The 24870-nt window shown below is 39.9% G+C and overlaps 1 protein-coding gene across 1 annotated transcript in view; it reads right to left on the reverse strand.

Annotated features, from left to right (window-relative positions):
• AFTPH (aftiphilin) overlaps nucleotides 1–24870 on the reverse strand; it is a gene marked incomplete in the record, with an annotated part of 77559 nt that overhangs the window by 43374 nt on the left and 9315 nt on the right. Inside the window, 1 exon segment of the mRNA XM_027773326.1 lies at nucleotides 1–226. Coding sequence (XP_027629127.1) covers nucleotides 1–193 — 193 coding nt within the window.

Here is a 24870-nt window from a genome sequence, read left to right on the forward strand (position 1 = left end):
AATGGTTTGAAGGTACAAACTCTTCCTTGGGACGAGTATAATCTGGTGTATCAAAATCAACAAACCCTACACCAGAAGGGCTAACTTCTGAAAATCCACCAAATTCCCCAAATTCATCGTCATCATCATCCTCAGCTCCATTGTCAAGTGGTGGTGGGGATGAAGAGTACATTCGAATGATGTCTGGCTCCATTGTTCAGTTGTTTTCCAAATAATTAATTTACACCTGTAAAATAAAATAGAAAAGATTTTTTCTTTGGAGGTGACATATCACATAACAAGATTTCTCATAATCATCTCAAAGCCACTTTTAAAACAGTGTGAATTTTCATTGCTGTTTTGTATCTTTAAAACTATTTTTTCTCTTAAGTAAGATTACTTTACACAACTTTAAGACACTGATAAAAAAAAATCCCAAGCCCAAAATATTCTCCCTTCTAGTGTATGTCACCAAAGGTATTGATAGTACAGTAATGAAACTGGAGGATTCTGGAAAATTTGGAATACAGTCACAAAAGTACACCTACAAAATTCTCATCCAGGCACCACTTGTTCTGTTAAGCTTCTTTTAAATTCACCGAGGATGTAGTGTTTGCCTTATAGACTCCTATAAGCTCATAAATAAAACACATGAGAAATTTCCCTCCAGTAATTGCTAGAAATATTTTGTTTGACTTTTTTAAAAAAAGATTTATTTTAATTTTATTTGTGATATATTTTAAAATATTTTTCTATAAGCAATGTGCGCTCAGTAGAGAGAGGAGCAGAGGGGAGAGGGAAGAGAGCGAGAGAAAGAGAGAGAGAGATTAAATCACCAGGTCTGGGACTCGAACTGCATTGGGCCATGTGGAAATCCAGAGCCTCAACTACCACGCCACCTACTGGCCCTTCATTTGGCTTTTTAATGTTTATTTCTGACCCAAGTTCATTTTTGAATACCTTTTAAGTTTGAAATAGTTTAAGACTCAGGAGAAGCCTTGTTTAGATTTCACCCGTTTTGCATATATGTGTGTGTGCAAGTATAGTTTTATGAAATCTCGCCACACTGGTAGATTACATCAGTGACCATCACTACAGTTGGGCTAAGAACTGTTCCAACAACACAAAGAAACTCCCACTTGTTACACCCTTTACAGTCACACTCTTCTGGAAATCCTAACCCCTGGCAACCACTACTCTAATCTCCATAGTTAAAGTTTTGTTACGTTGAGAGAGTGTTATATAATTTGAATCCTACAATCTGTCACCCTTTGAAAAGCTGGCTTTTCAAACTCAAGACTACTGCCCCTGAGAGCCATCGGTGTTGCTGCATGTATCAGAACTTCATTTCATTGCTACATAGTATTTTATTGTGTAGCTATGGCACAGATTGTCTGTGTTTTCCCATTACAAATAAAATGCAGTTTGTCTGGGTTATTCTGTTTCTCTGCATCAAGGAGTTAAAAGTGCTACAAGTCAGACTTAACATTAAAAGCAAAGAAAGAACCAATAACCAAAGTCCTAGTATAAAACTCCCCCTAAAATAATGAATTTTTACTTGCAATTCACAGTTGCCGTTAGACATATGAAGAAAATGTTTACTATGAAATCCAACTAGTTTTTCAAGCAAGAGAAAGTCACGTTTTTCAACTCAAAATGGAAGTTCCTAATCCAGCTTTAGAGTAAAGGTACCTTAGAAACCACCTAATTTCATTTACAGGGGAGGTAAAATGGTGTGCTGGTGAGTAACTTTCCCAAAATCCACACAGCCTGCTCAGTGAAGAAAGGCTTCAGAACGTTGAGGTCAATGACTGCTCAGTTACTGCATTATTTGAAAAAATGGGCAGGTCATAAGAAAAGTAAAAGACTTAGGGAACCAGCAGTTAGCGTAATGGCTATGTCGCTGGACTCCCATGTAGTTGACCGCGGTTCATGTCCTGGACCCGGTGGCTTAAAACTCACGCCGGGCGCATGTGTGTGTGTGCCCAAGATCCCGAGAGGAGAATGGAGGAGAAGGGATTGCAGCGTGACCATCCCCCTGGGGGGTGATTTCTCGCTTTCTGTCTCTATGTCTCTCTCTGTCTGTCTGGCGAGCACACGCGCCCTGTAGCGAAAACCTCTCCAAAAAAAAAAAAAAAAAGAAAAGAAAAGAAAAGTAAAAGACTTGGGACAAGCAGACCATAAATGGTCACGCTGCTAGACTCTCACGTGGTTGACGACCCCAGTTCGAGTCCCGAATCTGTCATTTTAAAACTCACACTGGGCGTATGTGCATGTGTGCCCAAAATCCCAAGAAGAAGAGAATGGAAAAGAAGGGATTGCAGCATGGCCACCCCCCTGTGGGGTGATTTCTCGCTTCCTGTCTCTGTTTCTCTTTGTCTCTTCAGAGAACACATGTTCCCTATAGCAAAAATCTCTCAAAAAGAAAAAGAAAAAGTAAACGACTCCACTGTAATGTATCTACTTTAAATTATCTTCCTTACCGAAGGAAGATAAACCACATTTAGTTCTGAGATACTCTTCTTTCCTCTGCTGATTTAAAAAGGAAACAATTGAGCCAGACTCTAAGCCTCGTGGTTAAAGGAACCAGACTCCACATGGCTGACTGCAGTTTGAATCCTAGCCCCAGCAGCTTGAAAAGCATGCCGGACACGTGTGTGTGCATGTCCCAGATCCTCACGGGATGGAGAAAAGGAGGATCCTGAATTAGGGAGTGGTTTCTCCTTCTCCCTGTTTCTCTCTGGCTAATGTGCATATCCTCTGGCAATAAAAAGAAAAGAGAACAAAGAAGAAGGAAGAAAAAGGAGGTCACATCTTTAGCTCTGAGAAAATTTTTATTTCTACTTTAAAAAGAAAAAATAAATGACCAGCAGGTGGCACAGTGGTTAAGGCGCTAGATTCCCATATAGCTGACCGTGGTTCAAATTCTGGACTGAGTAGCTTGAAAACTATGACAAATAAATAAATTAATTAAATAAATTGTTGTTTGATAAAAGAAATAAAAAATAGAGCTAGCCCCATAACCCAGGGGTTAAGGAAGTCAGATCCCATGCATCCACCGTGTCTTGAATTCTGGCCCTGGAGGCTAGAAAACCACCATGCATGCACACAAGCACTAAATTCTGACTGGATGGAGAAATAGAGAAGGAATTGCAGGGTGACAACATCCCACTGGGAGGGGGGTTCTTTGTCTTTCTCTCTGTTGAGTATACATGCCCAGTGACGATTAAAATAAATAAATAAATAAATAAATAAATAAATAAATAAATAAATAAATGGCTAAGTCAATAAAAAATGCACATAAATCCTATTTTCGTCATTCCTCTAGTGTCCTGATAATCTCTTTATTCATTGTTTTATTTTTAAAATTAAAAAAATAATTTTTAACTTTACTTATTTATTTTTAATTTTGACTAGAGAGGTACAGAGAGCGAGAAAGTGAGTGAGAGAAAGAGACATGGGGAAAGTGAGAAAGCAAGCCGCCAGGTCCAGGACTCAAACCGCATTGGCCATGTGGGAGTTCAGTCCCCTTAACCACCAAGCCACCTGCTGGCCCCATAATTAAATTTTTCATTTTGCCAGAGGGCATGTATACTTGCTGGAGAGAGAGAGAAAGTGAGAAAGCACCCAATGAGGCATGGCCATGCCACAATCCCTTCTCCATTTCTTTCTCCCTTTGGCATTGTGGGCATGCTGGAACATGTGTCTGCATTGTTTCTCAGGCTGCCGGGCCTGGGACATGAACCAAGTGGATGGCCAAGGGGGCTCCAGCTCACTTAACTACTATGCCTTAGCCTGGCCTGTGTCTTGGTAATCCCTTCTAATGCTTAACACAGGGAAGCTGACTGCTAACAGTTTTCCTCTAATGATGAAATTCCTACTATTGTCGTGACCAGCAGTTAGCATAATGACTGTCACTGGACTCCCATGTTGTCCAAGGTGGTTCAAATCCTGACCCGGTGGCTTAAACTCACTCTGGGGACGTGTGTGGGTGCCCAAGATCCTGAGAGGAGAATGAAGGAGAAGGGATTACGGTATGGCCATCGCCCCTGGGGGTGATTTCTCGCTTTCGGTCTCTCTGTTTCTGTCTTTCTGGTGAGTGCATGTGCGCTATAGCAAAAACCTCTCCAAAAAGAAATTCCTACTATTGTTAATGAGAATGTGAAGAAAGAAAACCTTGCATGTGTGTGCGCACGCACACACACACACACACTGTTGACAGGAGTGTAAATTTTTACAAGGTTGCCAGAAGGCAATTTGGCTAAGCTACGTGAGTTTTTAAAAAAATGTAAAACAAAAATGCACCAAAGGGAGTATTTAAGCAAATTATAATATATCACCATTGAAGAGGAGTCATTAATTGCATAATTCCTTTTTTTCTGAAATTTGAACATATTCATAATGATGGTGACATGTCAAAAGGACACAGAAAGAAGCTTAAAGTGGTTCGTACTGGCCAAATCAGGGACAATGTGAATACTAAAAGAATGGATTGTAACCTGCTGAATAAAATAATAAACTGAGTCCTCACAGATAACAAAAGAGTAAACTGAACATTAGATGGGGAACAAAATACCTGCACAGTTTCAAAATATCTCCACACAATATGCTTAAGTACAAAGGTTAAAAAGTGTAACTTTCTGGTGAAGCCCGACACCACCTCAATCAAGTGATCAAGGTGAACATGGGTAATGGGAACACTGAGATCTCGCGCCACCTCAGATGCAATGAGAAGTACACAAAGACAGTTCTGGAACATTCCTGCCAATAATACATAACCTGAGTTCATGAGAAAATGTCAGACAAACTCAAACTGGGAGGCAGTCTACAAAATAATTGGTCTATAATCTTCACAAGTACGAAGGTCATAAAAACCTAGGGAAGACTGACAGACTGTTTTAAACTGAAGGAGACCAAAGAGACTTGAAAAGTACATGTAACACTTGATTCTCAACTGGATTCCCTTTCTATTATGGTCATTGTTGGGAGTGACTGGAAAATTTGAATAAAGTCAAACATTAGACAGCAGCGATGTATCTGTTAATTTCCTGGTTTAGAGGGTAGCGTTGTTACGTAAGAGCAAGTCCTTGGTTCTAGGAAATACACACTAAAATATTTAGGAGTGATAGGCATCACCTTGGCCACATCGTCTCGAATTGTTCCAGACATAAAGTTATTCGTATTGAACTTGCATTTTAAAAATTTTGTGATTGTTTTAAAATGAGGAATAAGAAATTAAAAGCAGTCAAGGGAATTCATGCCTGCAATTACATATGTACATTTTACAATAAATGCTAACTAATACATAATACCTTGTTTTTAAGAAAAACTAAGGTAAAATATATATGACATAAAATTTACTATTATATTTTAACCATTTTTTTTAAGAGACATATTTTGCTAAAGGGTGTGTGTGCTCACTGGAGAGACAGAGAAAGAAAGAGAGACAAAAAGGGAGAAATCACCTCCCAGGGGAGGCCATGCTACAATCCCCTCTCCTCCAGGCTCTTCTCGGGATTTTGGGCATGCACGCACACCTGGCATGAGTTTTAAGCCACCGGGTATGGGACTCGAACCATGGTTGACTACGTGGAAGTCCAGTAACACAACCATTACGTTATCGGCGGGTCCCTTTAACCACTGTTTAAGTGGATAGTTCAGTGGCATTAAGTACATTCACACTGTTATGTAACCATTACCATCTATCTTCAGACAGTTATCTTTTTATCTTCCAAAATATCAAAATATCTTCTGGACCTACTGAACAATTACATCCCAACTCGTGTTAGCATCATTCTATTTGTCATCTGTGTGGCAGAGACTTTAGACTCTAAACACCTCATATACGTGGAATCATAAAGTATTTATCCATTTGTGACTAGCTTATTTTACTTAGCATATTTAAAATTCACTCACATTGTAGCACTTATCAGAATTTCATTCCTTTATAAGGCTAATTAACATCCTATTGTATGTACATAGCCCAATTTGTCTATCATTCTTCTGTCAATGGACACCTGGTTGCTTCCACCTTTTGGCTACTGTGAATAATGCTGCCATGAACATGAGTGTAAAATATACCTTATTTAAAAACATATAATTTTGAAATAATAATAGACTAAAAGAAAGCTTCGAAAGTAGTATGGAGTCCTGTGATCCTAAAACCAGATCCCACTATTGGTGAAATCTCATATGGCTTCAGTACAATAGAAAACCTGAAATGGAGTGCTGATACATGATTGTGAACATCACTGTTAACAGACTGTATTCAGTGTTGTTTTCTTTTTTACTATTAAAAAAAACCCAACTTGTTTTTGTGTTTATATATGATTCTTTTTCATTTTATCCCCCATCCAGATTTGTGTAATGCACCACTATTAAGATATAAAACTGTCCCATCCTACCTCTATCCTGGCAATCGTTAAACTGTCTTCCATCTCCACGGTTTTGTCATTTTGAGAGTGATGTGTAAATGGAACCATAAAGTACGTAACTATCTGAGGTCAGTATAATGGCCTTGAGATCCAACCTGGCCTTTGCAAGTGTAATAGGTCAGTCTTTTTTATTCCTGAGTAGTTTTCCATTGGAAGAATGTTAACAGTGTGTTCAACCATTCTCACACTGAAGGATGCTGGGGTGTTTCTGGTATTATACTGTTGTCAAGTCATACGCACACACACAAACACACAGATAAACATAAACTATGCTAAAAGCACCTATCTGTACTAATTAAATAGATACTATATATATATATACACATATATATATACACATATATATATATATACACACACACACAGTATGTATATATATTACATACATGTTTTTCTGTGAACATGTTTTCATTTCTGTGGGATAATGTATTTGCTGGGTACTATGGTGTATGTTTAGTGTTATAAAACATAGCCAAACTATTTTCTGGAGTGGCTGTACCATTTTACATTCCCATAATACCTTATTTTTAAAGAATTTAGTGTGATTTCTTTGTTTTTAATAGCATATCTGTTCTTAGCTAACTTACTGCTTCTTCAAAAACCTTTCATGATGGTAATGGAAAATTACAATTTATTGGTTCATGGCCTATTTCATTAAATTTTTTTAATTGCCAGAGGGTGTGTGTACTTGCCAGAGAGAGCCAGAGATGGGGGAGAGGGAGGAAACACCCCCCAATAAGGTAGGGTCGCATCGCAATCCCTTTTCCACCTTTTCATTGTCTTGTTGGGATTTGGAGCACATAGACACATGCACCTGCCATGCCAAAGTCTACTTAAAATTGAGAGTTAATGCGAATATAAAGACCCGAATCAGGAACTCTATAACCAATGCAACAACACAGAAAGTATTTTTCTTCCTGTCACTTCTTGGCAAGGCCTTCTGTTTCCCATTCTACGTGAGACAGGCTCTATCAGTCTTCCAGAGTTCGGACATTTTCATATATTTCAGAATGGAATCACCTATTGATAATAAGAACTTGGGCTCCGGCGTCTCTAAAGATCAGCAGGTCTTGGCTCTGACCCCAACTCACCTTTCCAAAACCTAAGAGAGTACCACTATTGCTAAGTTTCACCCAACCAACTGGTCTGGAGGAAGCTCAAAACTTTCCAGAAAATTCCTGTGTCCAAGCCAACTCTGCCTAAAAGGATCTTTATGTTAATTGAAGAAGTACTTATATAATGAATTTACAAATTAAGTTTAACTTAGATAATCCATTTTTCCCCCAGAAAAATGAAAATATGGGCTTTAAATAGCTGGGAGTTTTCTGTTTTTAATTTTTGCAATAGGACACATGCACTTGCTGGAGACAGAGAGAGGGAAAGTGAAAAAGCAATCCAAGGGGCATGGTATGCAACCCCTTGCCATCCAACCTCCTTTTGGAATTCTGGGCATGCATGCACATGCGCCCGGTGTTTTTCAAGCCACCAGGTCTGTGACTCCAACCATGCAGTCAACCATGTGGGATCTAGCCGCCTAACATCCACACTCCCTGCTGGCTCATAAATAAGCTGTTTTCATTTAACTGAGGGAGTGGGGGATAAGGAGATGAGCTACTTTAATACTGTGCCTAGCACATAGCAAACTTAATGTTTCTGCATCCGTCTTGACTTACACTACACCACAAAGACTCTCCGTTAATTGCCCAATGTCTTTATAATATGAATGTACAAGTGTGTGTGTGTGTGTGTGTGTGTGTGTGTGTGTGTGTGTAGGGAGTTGTGTTCAACTTGCCATTTTTATGCCTACTTATTCTAACATCTGTTAAAGGGGAGTAAACAAGTAATGGTGTTATCTTCTTGGCAGCCAGGAAAGACAAACAGTTGACTTGAGAGTCTTCTGATGGGGTAGCAAGAAGGGTGTGCTAAAAGTAGTCAGAATAGGGAGATAGAGCATTTGGGTGAGTCCCCTGCACTTTGGAGATTTACATCCTTATAAGAGAAGAGAAAATATAAGTGAATAACAATAATTAAAAATGCAAGCCCTAGCAACCTTCAGGGCTAAAACCCAGAAAAATCAAAGGGTTTTGAATTTGGGATTCTTGAAGAGGAGGTGCAATACAAATCTAGAAGTCCGTCAGCTGTCAGCAGTGAACTTCAGCACTGTGCCAGATTAGAAGCCAGGGTGACTGGGCATACAATGGGTGAAGGTGACTCAGTTTTAACTTTCAGCAGAAGAGAAGCTATACTTGCTTAAAGACTTCTAACCTCTAGTCTGAAATGATCACAGAAAAGAAGACAAAGCCAGTGTGTAATTTGAGAGCTTTGGGGTCAAGAAGAAAGGTAGGCTTGGAAAGAGAGAAGAAAGGAGGAATGGGGCCAACTATTATTGGAGACTGTTAGGCTATTTAAAAATAGCTTCTTAAGAAAAACAAAGCTGGAGACCTTAAACTACTGGACATCGAGACTTGACTTAAAGCCATATGGTCATATGATAACAGATACCACTGCAGTGTAGTGGAGAAAGAATGGCAGAATGGGGACCAGCAGTTAGCATAATGGCTGTTGCTGGACTCCCACGTAGTCGACTGCAGTTCATGTCCTGGACTTGGTGGCTTAAAACTCATGCCAGGCGCGTGTACGTGTGTGCCCAAGATCCTGAGAGGAGAATAGATTGTTGCATGACCATCCCCCCTGGGAGGTGATTTCTTGCTTTCTCGCTCTTTGTTTCTCTCTGTCTGGCGAGCGCACGCGCCCTATAGCAAAAACCTCTCCAAAAAAAAAAAAAAAAAAAGAATAGCAGAATGGTCTTTTCTTCTTTCTCACTCTTTTTATCTACTTATTTTTTCTATGAAAGGGTGCGAAAAACAGAGAAGGAGAAAGACAGACACCCCCACAGGGTCTTGGCGCTGTGATCCACCCCCAGCCTTAGCCAGCCAAGACCACAGACACATGCATGCCTACCTGCGTGTATAGGCAGATCTCAGGACTCAAACCTGGGACCTTCCCATATGGTTTCAGCATCATGGAATATTGTTTTACTGCTTCACCACAGTTGACAAGGATGGCCTTTTCAACAAATGATGCCAGATTAATTAATCATATAAGAAAAAATTCTACCTAACATCTTACACAAATACAAACTCTGGATAGATCACAGGCCTAAATATGAAGGTAAAACAGCAACCTTTTAGATTATTTTCATGAACTTAGGAAAGGTAAAAATGTTTTAAACAAAACACAGAAAGCACTAAATATGAAAGATCAACAAATTGAACTGCGTTAAACTTCTGTTCAACTAAAAAACACCTTTAACATAATTGAAGAGGGAACCCACTGCCCATGAGAAGATATTTGCAATAAAGCCAATTATCAAAGATTCATATCTAGAATATATTCAAATCAATGTGAGACAACTCAACAGAAAAATGGCCAAAGTATTTAACAAATTTTTCACAAAACAGTACATTCAAATGGCTAATACACATATGAAAAGTCATCAGGGAAAGGCATGATAAAATTAGAATAAGGACCAGCCCCATAGCATGGTGGTTAAGGGAGCCAAATCCCACATGGCTGTGGAATGAATCCCAGTCCTGGTGGCTCAAAAAACACTCCAGGGGTACACATGCGCATTCACAAAATGGACAGGAATGGAGCAAAAAGGATTGTAGCCTGACCATGCTCCACTAGAAGTGCTTCTTCTTCTCTCTCTTTTTTTTTTTTTAGGGAGGTTTTTGCTATAGGGTGCGTGTGCTTGCTGAAGAGACAGAGAGAAAGCAAGAAATCACCCCACCTCCCCGGGAGGGATGGCTATGATGCAATCCCTTCTCCTCTGTTCTCCTCTCAGGCTCTTAAGCACGCAAGCACATGTGCTCAGCATGAGTTTTAAGCCTCTGGGTCTGCTACTCAAACCACAGTTGACTATACGAAAGTCCAGTGATGTTAACCATTATGCCATGTGCTGGTATCCAGGAGTGCTTTTTCTCTGGTATGCACACAACCTCTTGCAATTAAAAAAAGAGGGGAAAAAAAAAAGTAAGATACCACTAGACACCCACTAGAATGGCTAAAATTAAAACAAAATAATTCTAACCATAGTCCCTTTTGACAAGAATGTGGAACAACTTGGATGCTCATCTTTATTGGTGGGAGTGTAAAGTGGTATCTACATGTGAAAACCTGACAGTATCTTCTAAAATTCTCTCAGACCTTCAGTACCTGGCACATTCCGTACACTCAATAAATTATCAGCTACTGTCACCTTTTAACTTTCACTAAGTCCATGTCTCAAATCATAATCTACCCATAACAAAATGTAAGTCAATGTTTGCTTAGCTCGCACAAACATTCTCATGACTATATTTTAAAAGGTCACTGGAAGAATAAGTCGCTTAAGAAAAATAAGTGCAACCACACTAAAGATACACAAGTTGACTTTATTGCTCATTTTATAAGCAACCCTAGGAAATGTAGTTTGATTTTTTAAAGTAAACTACAGTTTCATAGGCTTGGGAATGGGGTGGGTGAACCTGATGACAAAATAAATCTGAAGGACTGAGACTATAATCTCTAAACCAACTCAAGGGACTAGTAACAGTGAGTTAAAAGAAAGGAAGGTTTTGATGTAGAATGGGTAAACGCAACCCGTAAGTCTCACCAGCATCTTGAGGTAAACTGGCTGTAGCTCCTATCCAATTAGAGAAAAAGTCCACAAAAATAAAGGCTTCCTGTGCAGTGGTTCAGTGCTCTGTGAATGGGGAGCCAGATCCCATGGCTGATTATCGTTTGGATCCCAGCCCAGAGGCTTAAAAACATGCTGAGTATGTGCATGCTCGAAATCCTGGGATGGGATGGAGAAATTAAGGGAAAATGATGATGGAATGGCCCTGCCCCACTCAGGGGGTGCATGCACATGCTTGCTTGTTCAGTCACTCTGATGAACGCATACATTCTCTGGCAATAATAAAATAAATAAAATTAAACAAAGGCTTATAAAAAGGTGCCAATGGTATCTGAAGAGCTTTCATGAATTATCTTATTTGGTCCTCATACTATCATATGAGGTAGAAATGATCATTATACCAATAAAAAAATTTAGAGATTAAATAATCTCATAAGGTAGCAGTAACTAGTGATAATTAACTGAGCTTATCGAACATTGGAAAATTATCTTAAAATATTTTATTGACAATAAATATCAGAATTACAAGAATTCTCTTAAAAGGTTTCTGAGTTGTTCAGAAAAAGATTTCTGAAATTTCCACAGTAACTTAGAAGGAGAAAGATTTTTTTTTTTTACAAACTATGATGAAGAAAGTATAATAATAAAAAAAAAACAAGAAGCAAATCTCTAGTTCAACATAAACATAATAATACCAAATGTGAGCAAATAATGAAAAATTTACTTTACTTCTAAATAAACAGCAGAATATCTTTTTACCTAGGTTGGTCACTCTAAAAAGCCAGATTGCAGGGGCCAGCTGGTGGCATGGAAAGGTGCTGGACTCCCCACAGCTAACTGCCATTTGAGTCCTGGATCCAGTGGCTTTTTTCTCACTTTCCCTCCCTCTCTGCCCCTCTTTGGTGAGCACGCATGCCCTATACAAATTTAAAAATCATAATAAATAAAATTAAATAACTCTTTTTTTAAAGAGAGATACTTTTGCTATAGTGCATGTGCACTCATCGAGAGATTCTGAAAACGAAAAATCACTGTGGGGTGGGGGGATGGCCATACCACAATCCCTTTTCTTCCATTCTCCTCTTGGGACTTTGGGTACGCACGTGCATGCGCCTGACATGAGTTTAAGTCATGGGGTCCAGGACTCTAATTGTGATTGACTACATGGGAGTCCAGCAAAACAACCATTACACCATCTGCTGGTCCCAAAATTAAATAATTCTTAAAAAAAGTAAAAAGAAGACCAAGATGCCAAAAGTGACAACAAAATATTTTGTCTTTATGGTTTTGATGTCCATCAGATGATTCATAAAAGTTCAAATATCGTAATACTTAACATCAATTACAACATAAGCAGCAACACATTCAACCTTCAAATGTTTATAACAACATAAGTTATTACTTTACAGCAGCTGTTTTTTTTAAAATCCCAGTATTTTTTTTTTTCAGTTGTTATATGGAGGGTGGCTCACCAGAGAAAGAAAGAGAAAGGCAGAAAGTGCTCCCCAATGGGTGTGGACACACCTCGATCCATTTCCTCTATTTTTCCTTCCTGTCAGGATTTTGGGAATGTGGGCCCAGTACATTTTCAGGCTGCTGGGGCCAGGATTCAAACTGTAGTTGGCCATGTAGGATCCACCTCCCTTAACCACTAGGTTAAGGGCTGGCCCACTTTTACTGAACATCCACACATATTCATAACATTTTTTGCATTTGAATAGGCTCACGTAAAAATTTAAAAGATAAATAAAAACACTGGAGATTATTTTTACTTTTAACGTGTTATGTCAACTATATATAAGAGTTTACTGGCAATTTCTCCCAGAAGATATTGCAATATGAAATTGAATAACTGTTAATAACAAGGGTAACGAAACAGAAGCAGCACTGAGAATAGATGCATTAACACTAGGAAAACAATTTTCTCCCCTAATACTCTCTGTTCCTATGCTACTATGGCAGAATAAATTAGTCACTCTAAGTCTCTACCCTCACATCCCTGAAATGTTACAATGAACGCAGAAATTCCACTTCATGCCCCTTCACTAAAATCATGCTTATATCCATAATCTTGTCTGCAGATAAACCCTGAACCTTCTGTCTCCCTCCTCAATTGCTTGTTCAGGGGCTCTTTGAATTGTTCCGTCACTCTTGCTGCTTTCTCTTCAGCCCATGAATGTTTAAGACTCTTCTTCCACCCTCAAATCAGAACAAAATACAACAAAAACCCTCTTTGTGCCTTTCTAACTCGCCTCCTCACCACCAAGATTCTTGAAAGGGACTTGCTATTCATTATCTCTACTTCCTAACCTCCCACTCACTCAACCCAACCTGGTGTCCACCCTACCACTTCACTGAAATTGCTCTTCTAAGTTACTTTACTTGAGCTCAAAAAACTGTATGCAGTGCAGGCAGAGGCCTCCCCCTGTAGTTTAATGCTGCAGTCCAGGGCCTGTCTCAAGGCAGAGCTTGGATGAATATATTATCATTGTTCAAGCCACTGACCACTGCTGAATTGCATCCTCCCACTGCCCTCCAACTAGCTTTCCATAACCCTGACTCTGGTCTCTTACTGCTCTAGCAAATAAGTTAGAAATATCCAAGTTCAATCAAGGGGAATTAAGTATGATTTGAGGGAGGGACGAAAAAGAGAACAAACTCAATCTTCTGTGCTGCAGCCTGTGAAGAAAAAATAAGTTGGGAGGGGTAGTACTTAATATGCAAGCTGGAGGACCAAAAGTAGCTATGGACAAAAATGTGTTAAGTGTGTTTTAAACAGACCTGCTAACACTAATGTTTGCTTTGACTTCGGGCGATTTCTCAGCACAAGTGGAAGTGTCAGCTAATGTCTTCAGACTGAGAGAGGCTGCTCTGGAGAGTCCAACTAATTTCCCTTAATCTCATTCTCTGCTCCCAGCAATTTTCTTTAGTACTTCATGAAAATTTTCCCACCGAAGATTCTGCAATCAGCTGACATGAATAGAAGACATGCTTCGAAAGAAATTTCTTGCTGTAAAGTTTTAAATTAGCGTTCTTGTCAAGACTAATGAGTTAAACCTTAGGAACCCAAGGTATTCTGTGAGAGAGAGAAAAAAAATCCCCAAACCAAAAATAAAGCAAAACTACTCTGCGGACTTTTAAAACCAAAGACACCACTTGAGTCTGTTACTAAAAAACATGCACCTTGGAAGGTCATTCCAGCCAGTGCTGCTCCCTGCATCATCAACACCTACTAGGAGAGCACTTCACCCTTCACAGAAAGAAGCATCCACTGCAGGTTCTAGAACTGTAACCCATTGTAGTTAGAATTCAATTGTCTGCGCAAATGAGAAAGGAAGCAGACAATATCCTAGGTGACTGAAAATTCACAAATCTGGCCTTAAAATATGATTTAGCCCCACACAAATTAAGTCTTTACCAGGTGCCTTTGTTTTACCTTTGTTTTCTTACCAACCATCAGGAGAAAAGGATGAACTAGAGACTAAAGTGACAAAAGGAAACCAGACAATGAACCAGGCTTAAAAATACTCATAAATGATCCACAGATAATACCACAAATTCTTGGGATGAACTATCATAAAACAAAAGCTTTGTATATCTGGGAAGTCAAATATGAACACATTCCAAAGTAATGCTTGTGAATGTCTAAGTGTGTGGTAAACACAGGTAACGGCAGAGGTGGGTCTCCCCGTATAGGTAATGTCATAAAAACGATGGAAGGAATTCCACAGCAAATAGATTTCTAGCTGGTTAACCTTTTAACGGTGTTTTTGTTTGGCTTAAAGTTTTACTTTTTCCTGTGAGGTAGAAAGGCTAAAGGGTAAAGGGAAAAAAAAAAAGAAAAGTGCTATTTGCAATGTCCCAAATAACTCTAGTTAGAAAGGACTTGAGAATAAGCTTTTCATATAAAGCAGAATTCTCCCAATCCTCCCCCCTAGCGCCGTGATGTACAGAATTGAAATATATTTTGTATGATGAAAAAAAGTTTCACCAACAGTATTTACCCTTACTCTTAGTGCACTCTGCTATCTAGGTCTATTCCATTTCTTCTTTAAAAATTTTTTTTTATTTAACTCCATTTGCCATTATTATTCTTTTTAATTTGACCAGAGAGAGACAGAGAACGAGAGAAAGGGAAAGTGATAAACCAAGGCACTGGGGGGACTAGAAATGCGGTCAGCCATGTGGGAATCCAGTGCCTTTAACCATCCTTGGGATCCAATTCCTTCAGCATACAAGAAGAAGTAGAGCTTCTTTTAAAACAAAGAACTTCTCAAAAAAAAAAAAAAAAATAGGGACTGGCAGATGGCATAATGCATAATGGCTACGTCGCTGGACTTCCACGGAATCAACCACAATTCAAGTCCCAGGCCCGGGTCAAACTCACACTGGGCGTGTGTATATCCAAGATGGAGAATGGAGGAGAAGGGATTGTGGCGTAGCCATCCATCCTGAGGGATGATTTCTCACTTTCTGTCTCTGTCTTTCTGGTGACTGCATGCTCCCTCTCCAAAAAAATAAAACAAAGAACTTCCTAATCTGATGTTTATAAGGACAAATTTTCCCCCCTTAATTTGTCACAATGTGCATGTACTTTTCAGAGGGGAAGGTGGAGCACCCCCTCATGGGGAATGGTCATACTGCAATCCCTTCTCTTCCAGTTCTCCTTCCCTTTGGGATTTTTGGGCATGTACACTCAGGTGCCCAATGTCTGTCTGTCTTCCTTCCTTCCTTCCTTCCGTCTTTCCTTCCTTCCTTCCTTCCTTCTTTCCAAGGGGTTTTTGCTATAGGGCGCGTGCACTCACCAGAAAGAGAGACAGAAAGCGAGAAATCACCCCCCAGGGGGGATGGCCACACTGCAATCTCTTCCTTCTCCATTCTCTTCTCGGGATCTTGGGCATGCATGCACAAGTGCCCGGTGTGAGTTTAAGCCACAAGGCCCAGGACTTGAACCACAGTCGACTACATGGGAGTCCAGCGACATAGCCATTACGCCAACTGCTGGTCCCTCCAGTGTGTCTTTTCAAACCACTGGGTCTAAGACCTGACCTGCACAGTCAGCCATGTGGAATCCAGCTGCTTCAACCACCACACCACTGGCTGGCCCAAAAAAGGTATTCTTTTTTTTTTTAAATATATGTAGAGTACATGTGCTTGCTGGAGAGAAACAAAGACAGAAAGTAAGAAATCACCCTCTGGGAGGATGGTCACATCACAATCCCTTCTCCTCCATTCTTCTCTCAGAATTTTGGGCATGCACACACATGAGCCCAGCATGAGTTTTAATCTGTTGGGTCTGGAACTCGAACTGCGGTAGACTATGTGGGAGTCCAGCGACATAACCATTACACCATCTGCTGCTCCCCAGAAAAGGCATTCTTAAATTACATTATTTCAATGAACCAATATGATAAAATGAAAGTATTATTCTTCTCTTTATAGGATTTTACATAAAAGTAATAGAGAAGTATTTTTCCTTTAATTTATACTACTCTTAACTTAGGAAGCGAATAATTTTAAAGATAATTTTTAAAAACTCACATTACAGGGAACCAGCAGTTAGCGTAATGGCTATGTCGCTGAACTCCCACGTAGTCGACTGCGGTTCGTGTCCCGGACCCGGTGGCTTAAAACTCACGCCGGGCGCGTGTGCATGCGTGCCCAGGATCCCGAGAGGAGAATGGAGGAAAAGGGATTGCGGCGTGATTTCTCGCTTTCTGTCTCTATGTCTCTCTCTGTCTGTCTGGCGAGCACACGCGCCCTATAGCAAAAACCTCTCAAAAAAAAAAAAAAAAAAACCTCACATTACACAAAACATGAACTTTTGGCAAATTCTAGTGATTTTTCACTTGCAAAAGGTATCTATCAACTGTTTAAGTTTGGTACATTAAATTTTCTTAAGCAGCATCTACAATATCAAAGTTCTCTGAAAGATGGTATCAGCAGTAGAATAAGCTGGCTCGTATACCCTATGCTATTTTAGCAACATATCAAACATTTTTAAGGACAGCCCTGTAACAGAGTGGTTAAAGGAGCCAGATTGCACATGACCAACTATGCTGTTTGAATTCTGACCTCAGCAGCTTGAAAAACATGCTGGACAAGTGTGTGCATTTGTCCAAAATCTTGACAGAAGAGAGAAATGGGAAGGGATGATAGCATGACCACACCCTATTCAGGGAGTGTGCTGTGCCTTCATTCGCTTTTGTCTCTGGTGACTGTACATGCCCTCTGGCAACTGAGGTTATTTTTATTTATTTATTTTTGGGTTTCTGCCATAGGGTATGTACACTTGACAGAGAGATAGAGAGAGACAGTGAGAGGTAAAGAGAGAAATCAGCCCCCCAGGGGGATGGCCACACTGCAATCCCTTCTCTTCTACTGACCTCCTGGCATGACTGTAAAGCTTCTGGGTCTGGGACTCAAACTGCTGTCTGCCATGCGGAATCCAGCACCTTAACCACCAAATGCACATTTTTGGGGGGACTAATTTCATCTGCAAGGATGTATCCTAAAAATACATTCATACAAATAAGTAAAGATATTTCCACAGAAATAATTAGTTTCAGTATCGACTGTTTAATTAGAAAAAGCAAGCCAGCCCATGGCATCGTGGCTAAGGCAGCTGGATCCCACACTGCCGACTACACAGTTCAATTCCTGGACTCAGTGGCTTGAGAAACACACTGTGCTTATGTGTGAGCATGCACAAAATTCGCAGAAAAAGGGGAAAGGGAGGACAACAGGACTGAGTCAGAACTACTCCCCATTAGGGGTGCTTTCTCACTCACATGCTGAGCTTAGGCGACTCTGACAAAGTGATATGGTGATTAAGGCACTGGACTCCCACATGGCTGACCATGGTTTGAGTCCCAGACCCGGTGAACTGCTTCCTCTTTTTCTCTCTTGCTCATGCCCTGTAGCAAATTAAAAAATAATAATGATAAAATTAAAAGTAAAAACAGAAAAGCAACTGGGGGCTGGATGGTGGCACAGTGGTAAAATGTGACATTCTGGGAGGCTGACTTAGCAGGGAAGCTTATGAGCTCATGTCTCTAGACATCCCTGAATACGCTGGGCACAAGTGTGCTTGTGATGTGGGGCTGGCAGAAGCTGAGTATAGAGTGTGGTATAAAGCTCCAGTTGGGGGTACTGTCTCCCTCTCTCTCTTACTAATGAAAAAAATAAATGATTTTATTTAAAGCAACCAAAAACAATTTAAATATCTATCAATTAGAGAGTAAATAACAAGTACAAGTGAAAATCACTAGAATTTGCCAAATATTACTAATAGGAGAAAGTGTTTAAAATACGTTAAGTGAAAAAGCATTTCTAAAAGGTACTGTCTCTTAATTCTCTTATCATTCTTTCTTCTTCAGGAATCTGCCCCTTTTGCTAGTTTCTTAAACGTCAGTGTTCTGTAGGTTCCTGCTTTCCTATATTTTTACCCTGTGAAATCTCATTCACCTTTCGTTTTTATGTATTCATAATGCCCAAACTTCTATATATCTGCTGGCAACCTGACCTCCAGATCTGCCTACCCGCATGTCTTTTAAAAATCTCTCTACCCAGATGTCCCAGAGATCTTGTATTTCTCAATTCTAAAACTGAAGTCAACCTCTACTAAAAAGGCAAACAGAAAGCACTAGTTCCAATATAATATTTTCAACTCTAAGTCCAAAAATCTGAGTGTTAACTCCTGTTTGCTCCCTCTTTGCCACTCTCCTCCCACAGATTAATTCAGTCACATGGTTCTACCTCCTTAGCATCTCTTACTATATTTGTTTTAACATCCCATGACCAATACCTTATTTCAAGGCCTCATTATTTCTGGCCAAGAACACTGCAGGCTGCTTGAAACTCCTTATTTTAGTCAACATGGCTAAGACACCCTCTCTCCACTCCAGCGACACAAAACCACCTCTGGTTCCTCCCCTGGCACTATGATGCCTCTAAATTGTCCCACACACCATTTCTCTAATTTCCTATTCTTATTTGTCCAGAAAACACACTCACTAAACCTTCAAAACCCCTGTTCAGGCAGAAAGTCTTCTGTGAAGCCTGCGGAGGTGAGATCACCTGTAAGTGCTGAGTTACTACATGACAGATACTACACGAAGCACTTGCATACACACTACCCAGTTTAATCCCAAGTCCATTCATAGATGAAGAAAAAGGTTCAGTAGGTCAAATAATCTGCTCGGGTAAGTATAGAAAGTGGGGTTCTAACATCAAAGCCAGGGTTCTCTGTTATTTCAGGGTGCCTGTTGGAATTAACCCCCTCCTTTATATGTGCCTTTTTTTTATTACATTAATACAAATTACATTTGTTTCCATGTTTTTTCTCCCCAACCCATGATAGACTATCAACCAACAATCAATCATAGTTTTGTATAATTTTTTTATTTTTTAAAATGGAGTGAACCAGACCATCTGTATTTTTAAAAAAAGTTTCAAAGATATTAATGGTAAGCCAAGGTTGAGAATCACTGTATTAAGCTCCCAGAGTTTAAGACTATTATTGGATTTTATAACTTCAGGGATGACATAAATATTTCTAAACTGAACTGTTGAACTCATTGATAAAGATAAATCAATGAAATAGTACTTTTTCCTATAAAAATGTTTGTGTAAATGTTTGACTATACAAATATTTTTGAAGTTTGTAAATATGATAAGACAATGTTGCACACATTTATCTGAGAATATCATCAAGAAATTTAAGTCACCATAGTGGGTGCCATAGTGGTTAAGGCACTGGACTCCAACATGGCCAACCACAGTTCAAGTCCCAGATCCGGCAGCTTGAAAGTCATGATGGGTCCATGTGCATGTGTACCAAAAATCCCAAGAGAAGAAGGGATTGCAGCATGGAAATTCTCCCTAGGGAATGATTTCTCACTTTCTCTCTGTCTCTGTCTCTCCCACAGGTACACATGCTTTATAGCAAAAATTTCTCTCTCTAAAAAAAAACCAAATTAACATTCCTAAGTTTTTGGTTTCTTTTTTAACGATGTCTTTGCCATAGGGCACATGCACTAGCTGGAAAGCGACAGAAGGAGGGCAAGTGAGAAATTACCGCCCCCAGGGAGGATGACGACACTGCAATTCCTCTTCCATTCTCTTCTCAGGATTTTGGGCATGCACACATGTGCCTGGCGTGATTTTCAAGCTGTCCGGTCTAGGACTCAAACCATAGTTGACCATGTGAGAGTCCAGCGTCTTAATCACCATGCTACCTGTTGGCCCCAATATCCTTATGATTCTGAGAACAGAGAATTCACATTAAATTTCAACATTTTTCTTAAAAGCAAAACTTGGAAACTTTACTTGAAAAGATCAAATCTAAGCTATTGTGTCATTAAATATGTATTTTAGACAGCTATAGAATTAAGGAATTCTATTATCAGAAATATTTCATTATTACTTTTTACTAGCAAAGGATCTTATAATTTACTCATTACTTTTTGAAGTGTCACTAAAAACATATATCTATATATGTCATTTAGATGTTATACAATTTTTAGAAAAAAATCAAAGCACGTTTACAAATTTCATCAGTTTCATGTGCAGATGAATATTAAGAAATGGATATAAGAGCAGCAGCCAACAAAATCCTTCCTCTACTTCCATAAACCCGGGTCGCTGACCATCTGATTAAAATCTGAACCTCTTATTTAGGTGTGACACCTGCACTATGCTTTAAGAAAACTCCTGAAACATAATGAGGTAGAGAGTTAGCATCTGGTCTATTATGATACGGGGAAATGAACCTGAAATAGGGAAAGGAGTGAGAGGAAATGGTCACTGTAAGTAAGAAGTAATGAACATTCGATATTCTGTTTGGGTTTAGGGTAAAGGAAAATTTGAATTCTGATACCTGAAACTCCTTTTTTTTTTTTTTTTTTAAAGGAGTGAAGGTGCTATTAAAAATAGTAGGACTGGCTCGGTGGCACAGGGGCACCTCACTGCTCAAACAATGCTGGATCCACAAGGGAAATCATGGGTTTGGTTCCCGAGTCGACCTGTAAAGCATAGAGAACGGTCTGTGCCTGCGATGATTCTAACCATAACCCTAACCTGGCTGGCTAGGGAGACTGCAGGGTGGGGAGGAGATCCCAGCATGAGACCCTGCTGAGGGTGCTCATCTTCCTCTCTTTCATTCCAATTCTCAGGAAAGAAAGAAACTTTTGGAAAAGAGAGATTTTTTTTTTTTGGGGGGGGAGAGGTTTTTTGCTACAGGGCGCGTGCACTCGCCAGACAGACAGAGAGAGACATAGAGACAGAAAGCGAGAAATCACCCTCCTGGGGGATGGCCATGCCGCAATCCCTTCTCCTCCATTCTCCTCTCGGGATCTTGGGCACGCACGCACACACGCACGGCGTGAGTTTTAAGCCACCGGATCCTGGACGCGAACTGTGGTTGACTACGTGGGAGTCCAGCGACATAGCCATTACGCTAACTGCTGGTTCCCGAGAGATTTTTTTTTTTTTAAAGTAGAAAGTATAAAAAGTTAAATCATCTCTAGGTTCATTACTTTTTATAAATAATTACTAAAAACATCAGCCTCGATAAATAAAATAACCCTTTGGATTGAGTGTAGCATAGAAATTTTTATCTGCTAGTACTCCAGATTAACATTTTTGCATCCACGCAATAAATTAAGATGAGCAAGGACACAGCACAACACACACTTTAAAACATAAGCAATGACTAAGAAGAAAACATCAAAAAATCCATTTGAAAGGATGAGTGAGGCAGAAACACTACTCATGCCCCTATTTTAAATAGTGAGGCCTCATTAAGATGTACACAAGTATTAAAAATCCTACTCTTAGGCTGGGCAATGGCTTGGTGGTTAAGGCAGCTAACCCGACAAGCTAATTGCACAGTCTGAGTCCTGGACCCAGCAGTTTGAAAAACATGCCAGGCACGTGTCCATGTGTCCCCAAAATCCCAAAAAGAGGGAAAGGAGGAAGAGGGATTATGGTGTAACTATCCCTCACAGATGGTGTTTTCTCATTTCCCCTCTCTCCCCTTCCTCCCTCCCTTGCTCGCTCCCTTGCTCCTTCCCTCTCTCACTTTCAGGGAGATTTTTGCTATAGGATGCGTACACTCACTGTACACTCACCAGAGAGACAGAAAGCAAAAAATTCCCAATCCCCCCAGGGAGTATAGCCATGCCGCAATCCCTGCTCCTCCATTCTCCTCTTGGGATTTTGGGCACACACACACATGCCAGGTGGGAAGTTTTAAGTCACCAGTCTGTGACTTAAACTGTGGATGGCGGAAAGTGGGAGTCCAGCGACTACGTAACCATTATCCCATCTGCTGGGCCCCTTACTTTCCCTTTCTAGCTCACTGTGTCCTGCACTTACCTGCGCACCTTCTGGGAAAAAAAGGAATGTCTACTCCTAAAAAGTCTTGATTTGAAAACATCATATCAGCATTTAACGAATAATGTTTAAAAATGTTACGGGACCAGCAGTTAGCATAATGGGTATGTCGCTGGACTCCCACGTAGTCGACCGTGGTTCGAGTCCCGGACCTGGTGGTTTAAAACTCACGCCGGGTGCGTGTGCATGCGTGCCCAAGATCCCGAGAGAAGAACGGAGGAGAAGGGATTGCAGTGTGGCCATCCCCCCTGGGGGAGTGATTTCTCGCTTTCTATCTCTCTGTCTCTCTCTGTCTGGCAAGCGCATGCGCCCTATAGCAAAAAAAACCTCTTCAAAAAAAAAAAAAGTTACAACTTATTATTCTTTACATAATTCAGAATAATTTAAATAATAGTTAAGTGATAACTCATTCATTAACCACTTAAGCTTTACTACTTAAATACAGAACTGTTAAGTTTATTTCACATAAAACCTGAATCTCTGAGCAATATAGACTTTTTTACATTTTTTATTACATTCATTGTTAGGTATTTCACCTTTTTTTCTTCACTTCTATCCTATCTAACTGGCAATTTCTGTTTATATAAGTGAAAGCTCTTAGTATTTAAATAACATACCATGACATCCTAAGCAAATTGGGGTGGGTAGACGTTTTACTTTCCAAGTCTTAAGTCTCCTATTTTCTGTACTGATTGTGCTGGCTAACGGGCGCCCTACCATGTCTCCCAGCAGGGTAATAACGGGCAGCCAACATTCCCCCTGGATTAAAGAAACTGACTTTGGGGTTGAAACATGTATGTTTTTTTATCATATTATAGAATTATTCAGTAATTCTTATTTTAAGTTTCTTTGTTTAAAAAAACTCAGAAATAGGTTTTCTAAAAATGTCTTTCAGTACTTATAGATTTAATAACATAATTTTCCCTTAATCTATTAATGTAATAAAAATACCAATACCTGTTCATAACTGTCTTCAGCCTATTTAATAATCACGATGCCCAGTTTACTTTCTGCTGCAGGAAAAAAGTTAAGCAATTCTAAAGAATGAAGTAAGCACTGTGTAAGATTATCCTCTGGGTTACACTACATGTTAAATGGGAGGTCTTTAATTAACTTATTTGATCTCACTCCTTACTTTCACTTTTATATAACTGAGCTTCAAAACAAACTGGAATTTCCTTTTAGGTATGCAACACACTTGAATTAGTGACATAAGCTCTCCCAGGTCTCATGTAGGCCCTCTCCTTACTCAGTTCTCCCTAAGCAATCTCAACCACCTAAGGCTTATGATTATGGTATTCCGAGACTCTCAGGTTTATCTCTACAGACCAGCCAAGCCTACTCTCTACTGAGGTCTCCCCACTTGAATTTTTCAAAGATCTCAAACGGAGCCTATTAAGGACACTGTTCAATTCTTCCTCTAATCTGGTCCTCTTCCAGGACTAACTCAGTGAATGGCCCCACCATCCAGTTACTAGGCTAGAAATTTAAGAGCCATCTTTGACAAAGCTGCTCACCCTCTAGTATGTCTAAAGAGTAATGGTACCTCATAAATCTGGAATGCTCATACAGCTCCCCTGACTCCACTCTGGTCTAAGCTGCCATATCATCCAAAGTCGTCTCCCTAACTAGTATTGAATCATGCTCAACCCAAGTAACTTTTTATTTTGGGGGTGGGGAGTAAGATTTTTTTGCCATAGAGTATGTGTACTTGCTAGAAAGAGAGAGGGTCCCTCAGGGGGTTGGCCATGCTGCAATCCCTTTTCTTCCATTCTCCTCCTGAGATTTTGGGTGTATACACACACACACACAGTGTGATTTTTTTCAAACTGCCAGCTCCAGGACTTGAACCTCAGTTAGTCATGTGGTAGTCTAGTGCCTTAACCACCATGCCACCTGCTGGCTCCTCTCAAATAACTCTTTTAAAAGTCAAATCTGATCACTCAATCTCCAGCTTATGTTAAAGATTAAAAAAAAGAGAGAGAGAGAGAGAGAATCTTTAACAAAGCCTATACCCACCCCATCTTATCTCTGCAGCTACAGTCCTTACCAACCCCGCTTCCCCAGGTTGTTTTCAAAGCTCTAAACTAGGCCTCTCTCCTTCACTTTCTGAAAGGCAGACAACAGCATTCCCTGGTGCAGTGTCTCGGCACCTGCAGTATTACTGTCTAAAACTTTCTCACACATCCTTTAAGTTTTAGATGAGAGATCAATTCTTCAGGTAAGTTTCCTAACACTCTCCCCTAGGTCCTCCTACACAGACTTCTTCTTTTTTTTTTTTTTTTTTATTTTTTTTTTTTTTTTGGGGGGGAGAGGTTTTTGCCATAGGGCGCGTGCACTCGCCAGACAGAAAGACAGAAAGCAAGAAATCACTCCCCA

Source organism: Tupaia chinensis, unplaced genomic scaffold (genome assembly GCF_000334495.1).
Source record: "Tupaia chinensis unplaced genomic scaffold, TupChi_1.0 Scaffold000341_1, whole genome shotgun sequence".
NCBI classification, from domain to species: Eukaryota; Metazoa; Chordata; class Mammalia; order Scandentia; family Tupaiidae; genus Tupaia; species Tupaia belangeri.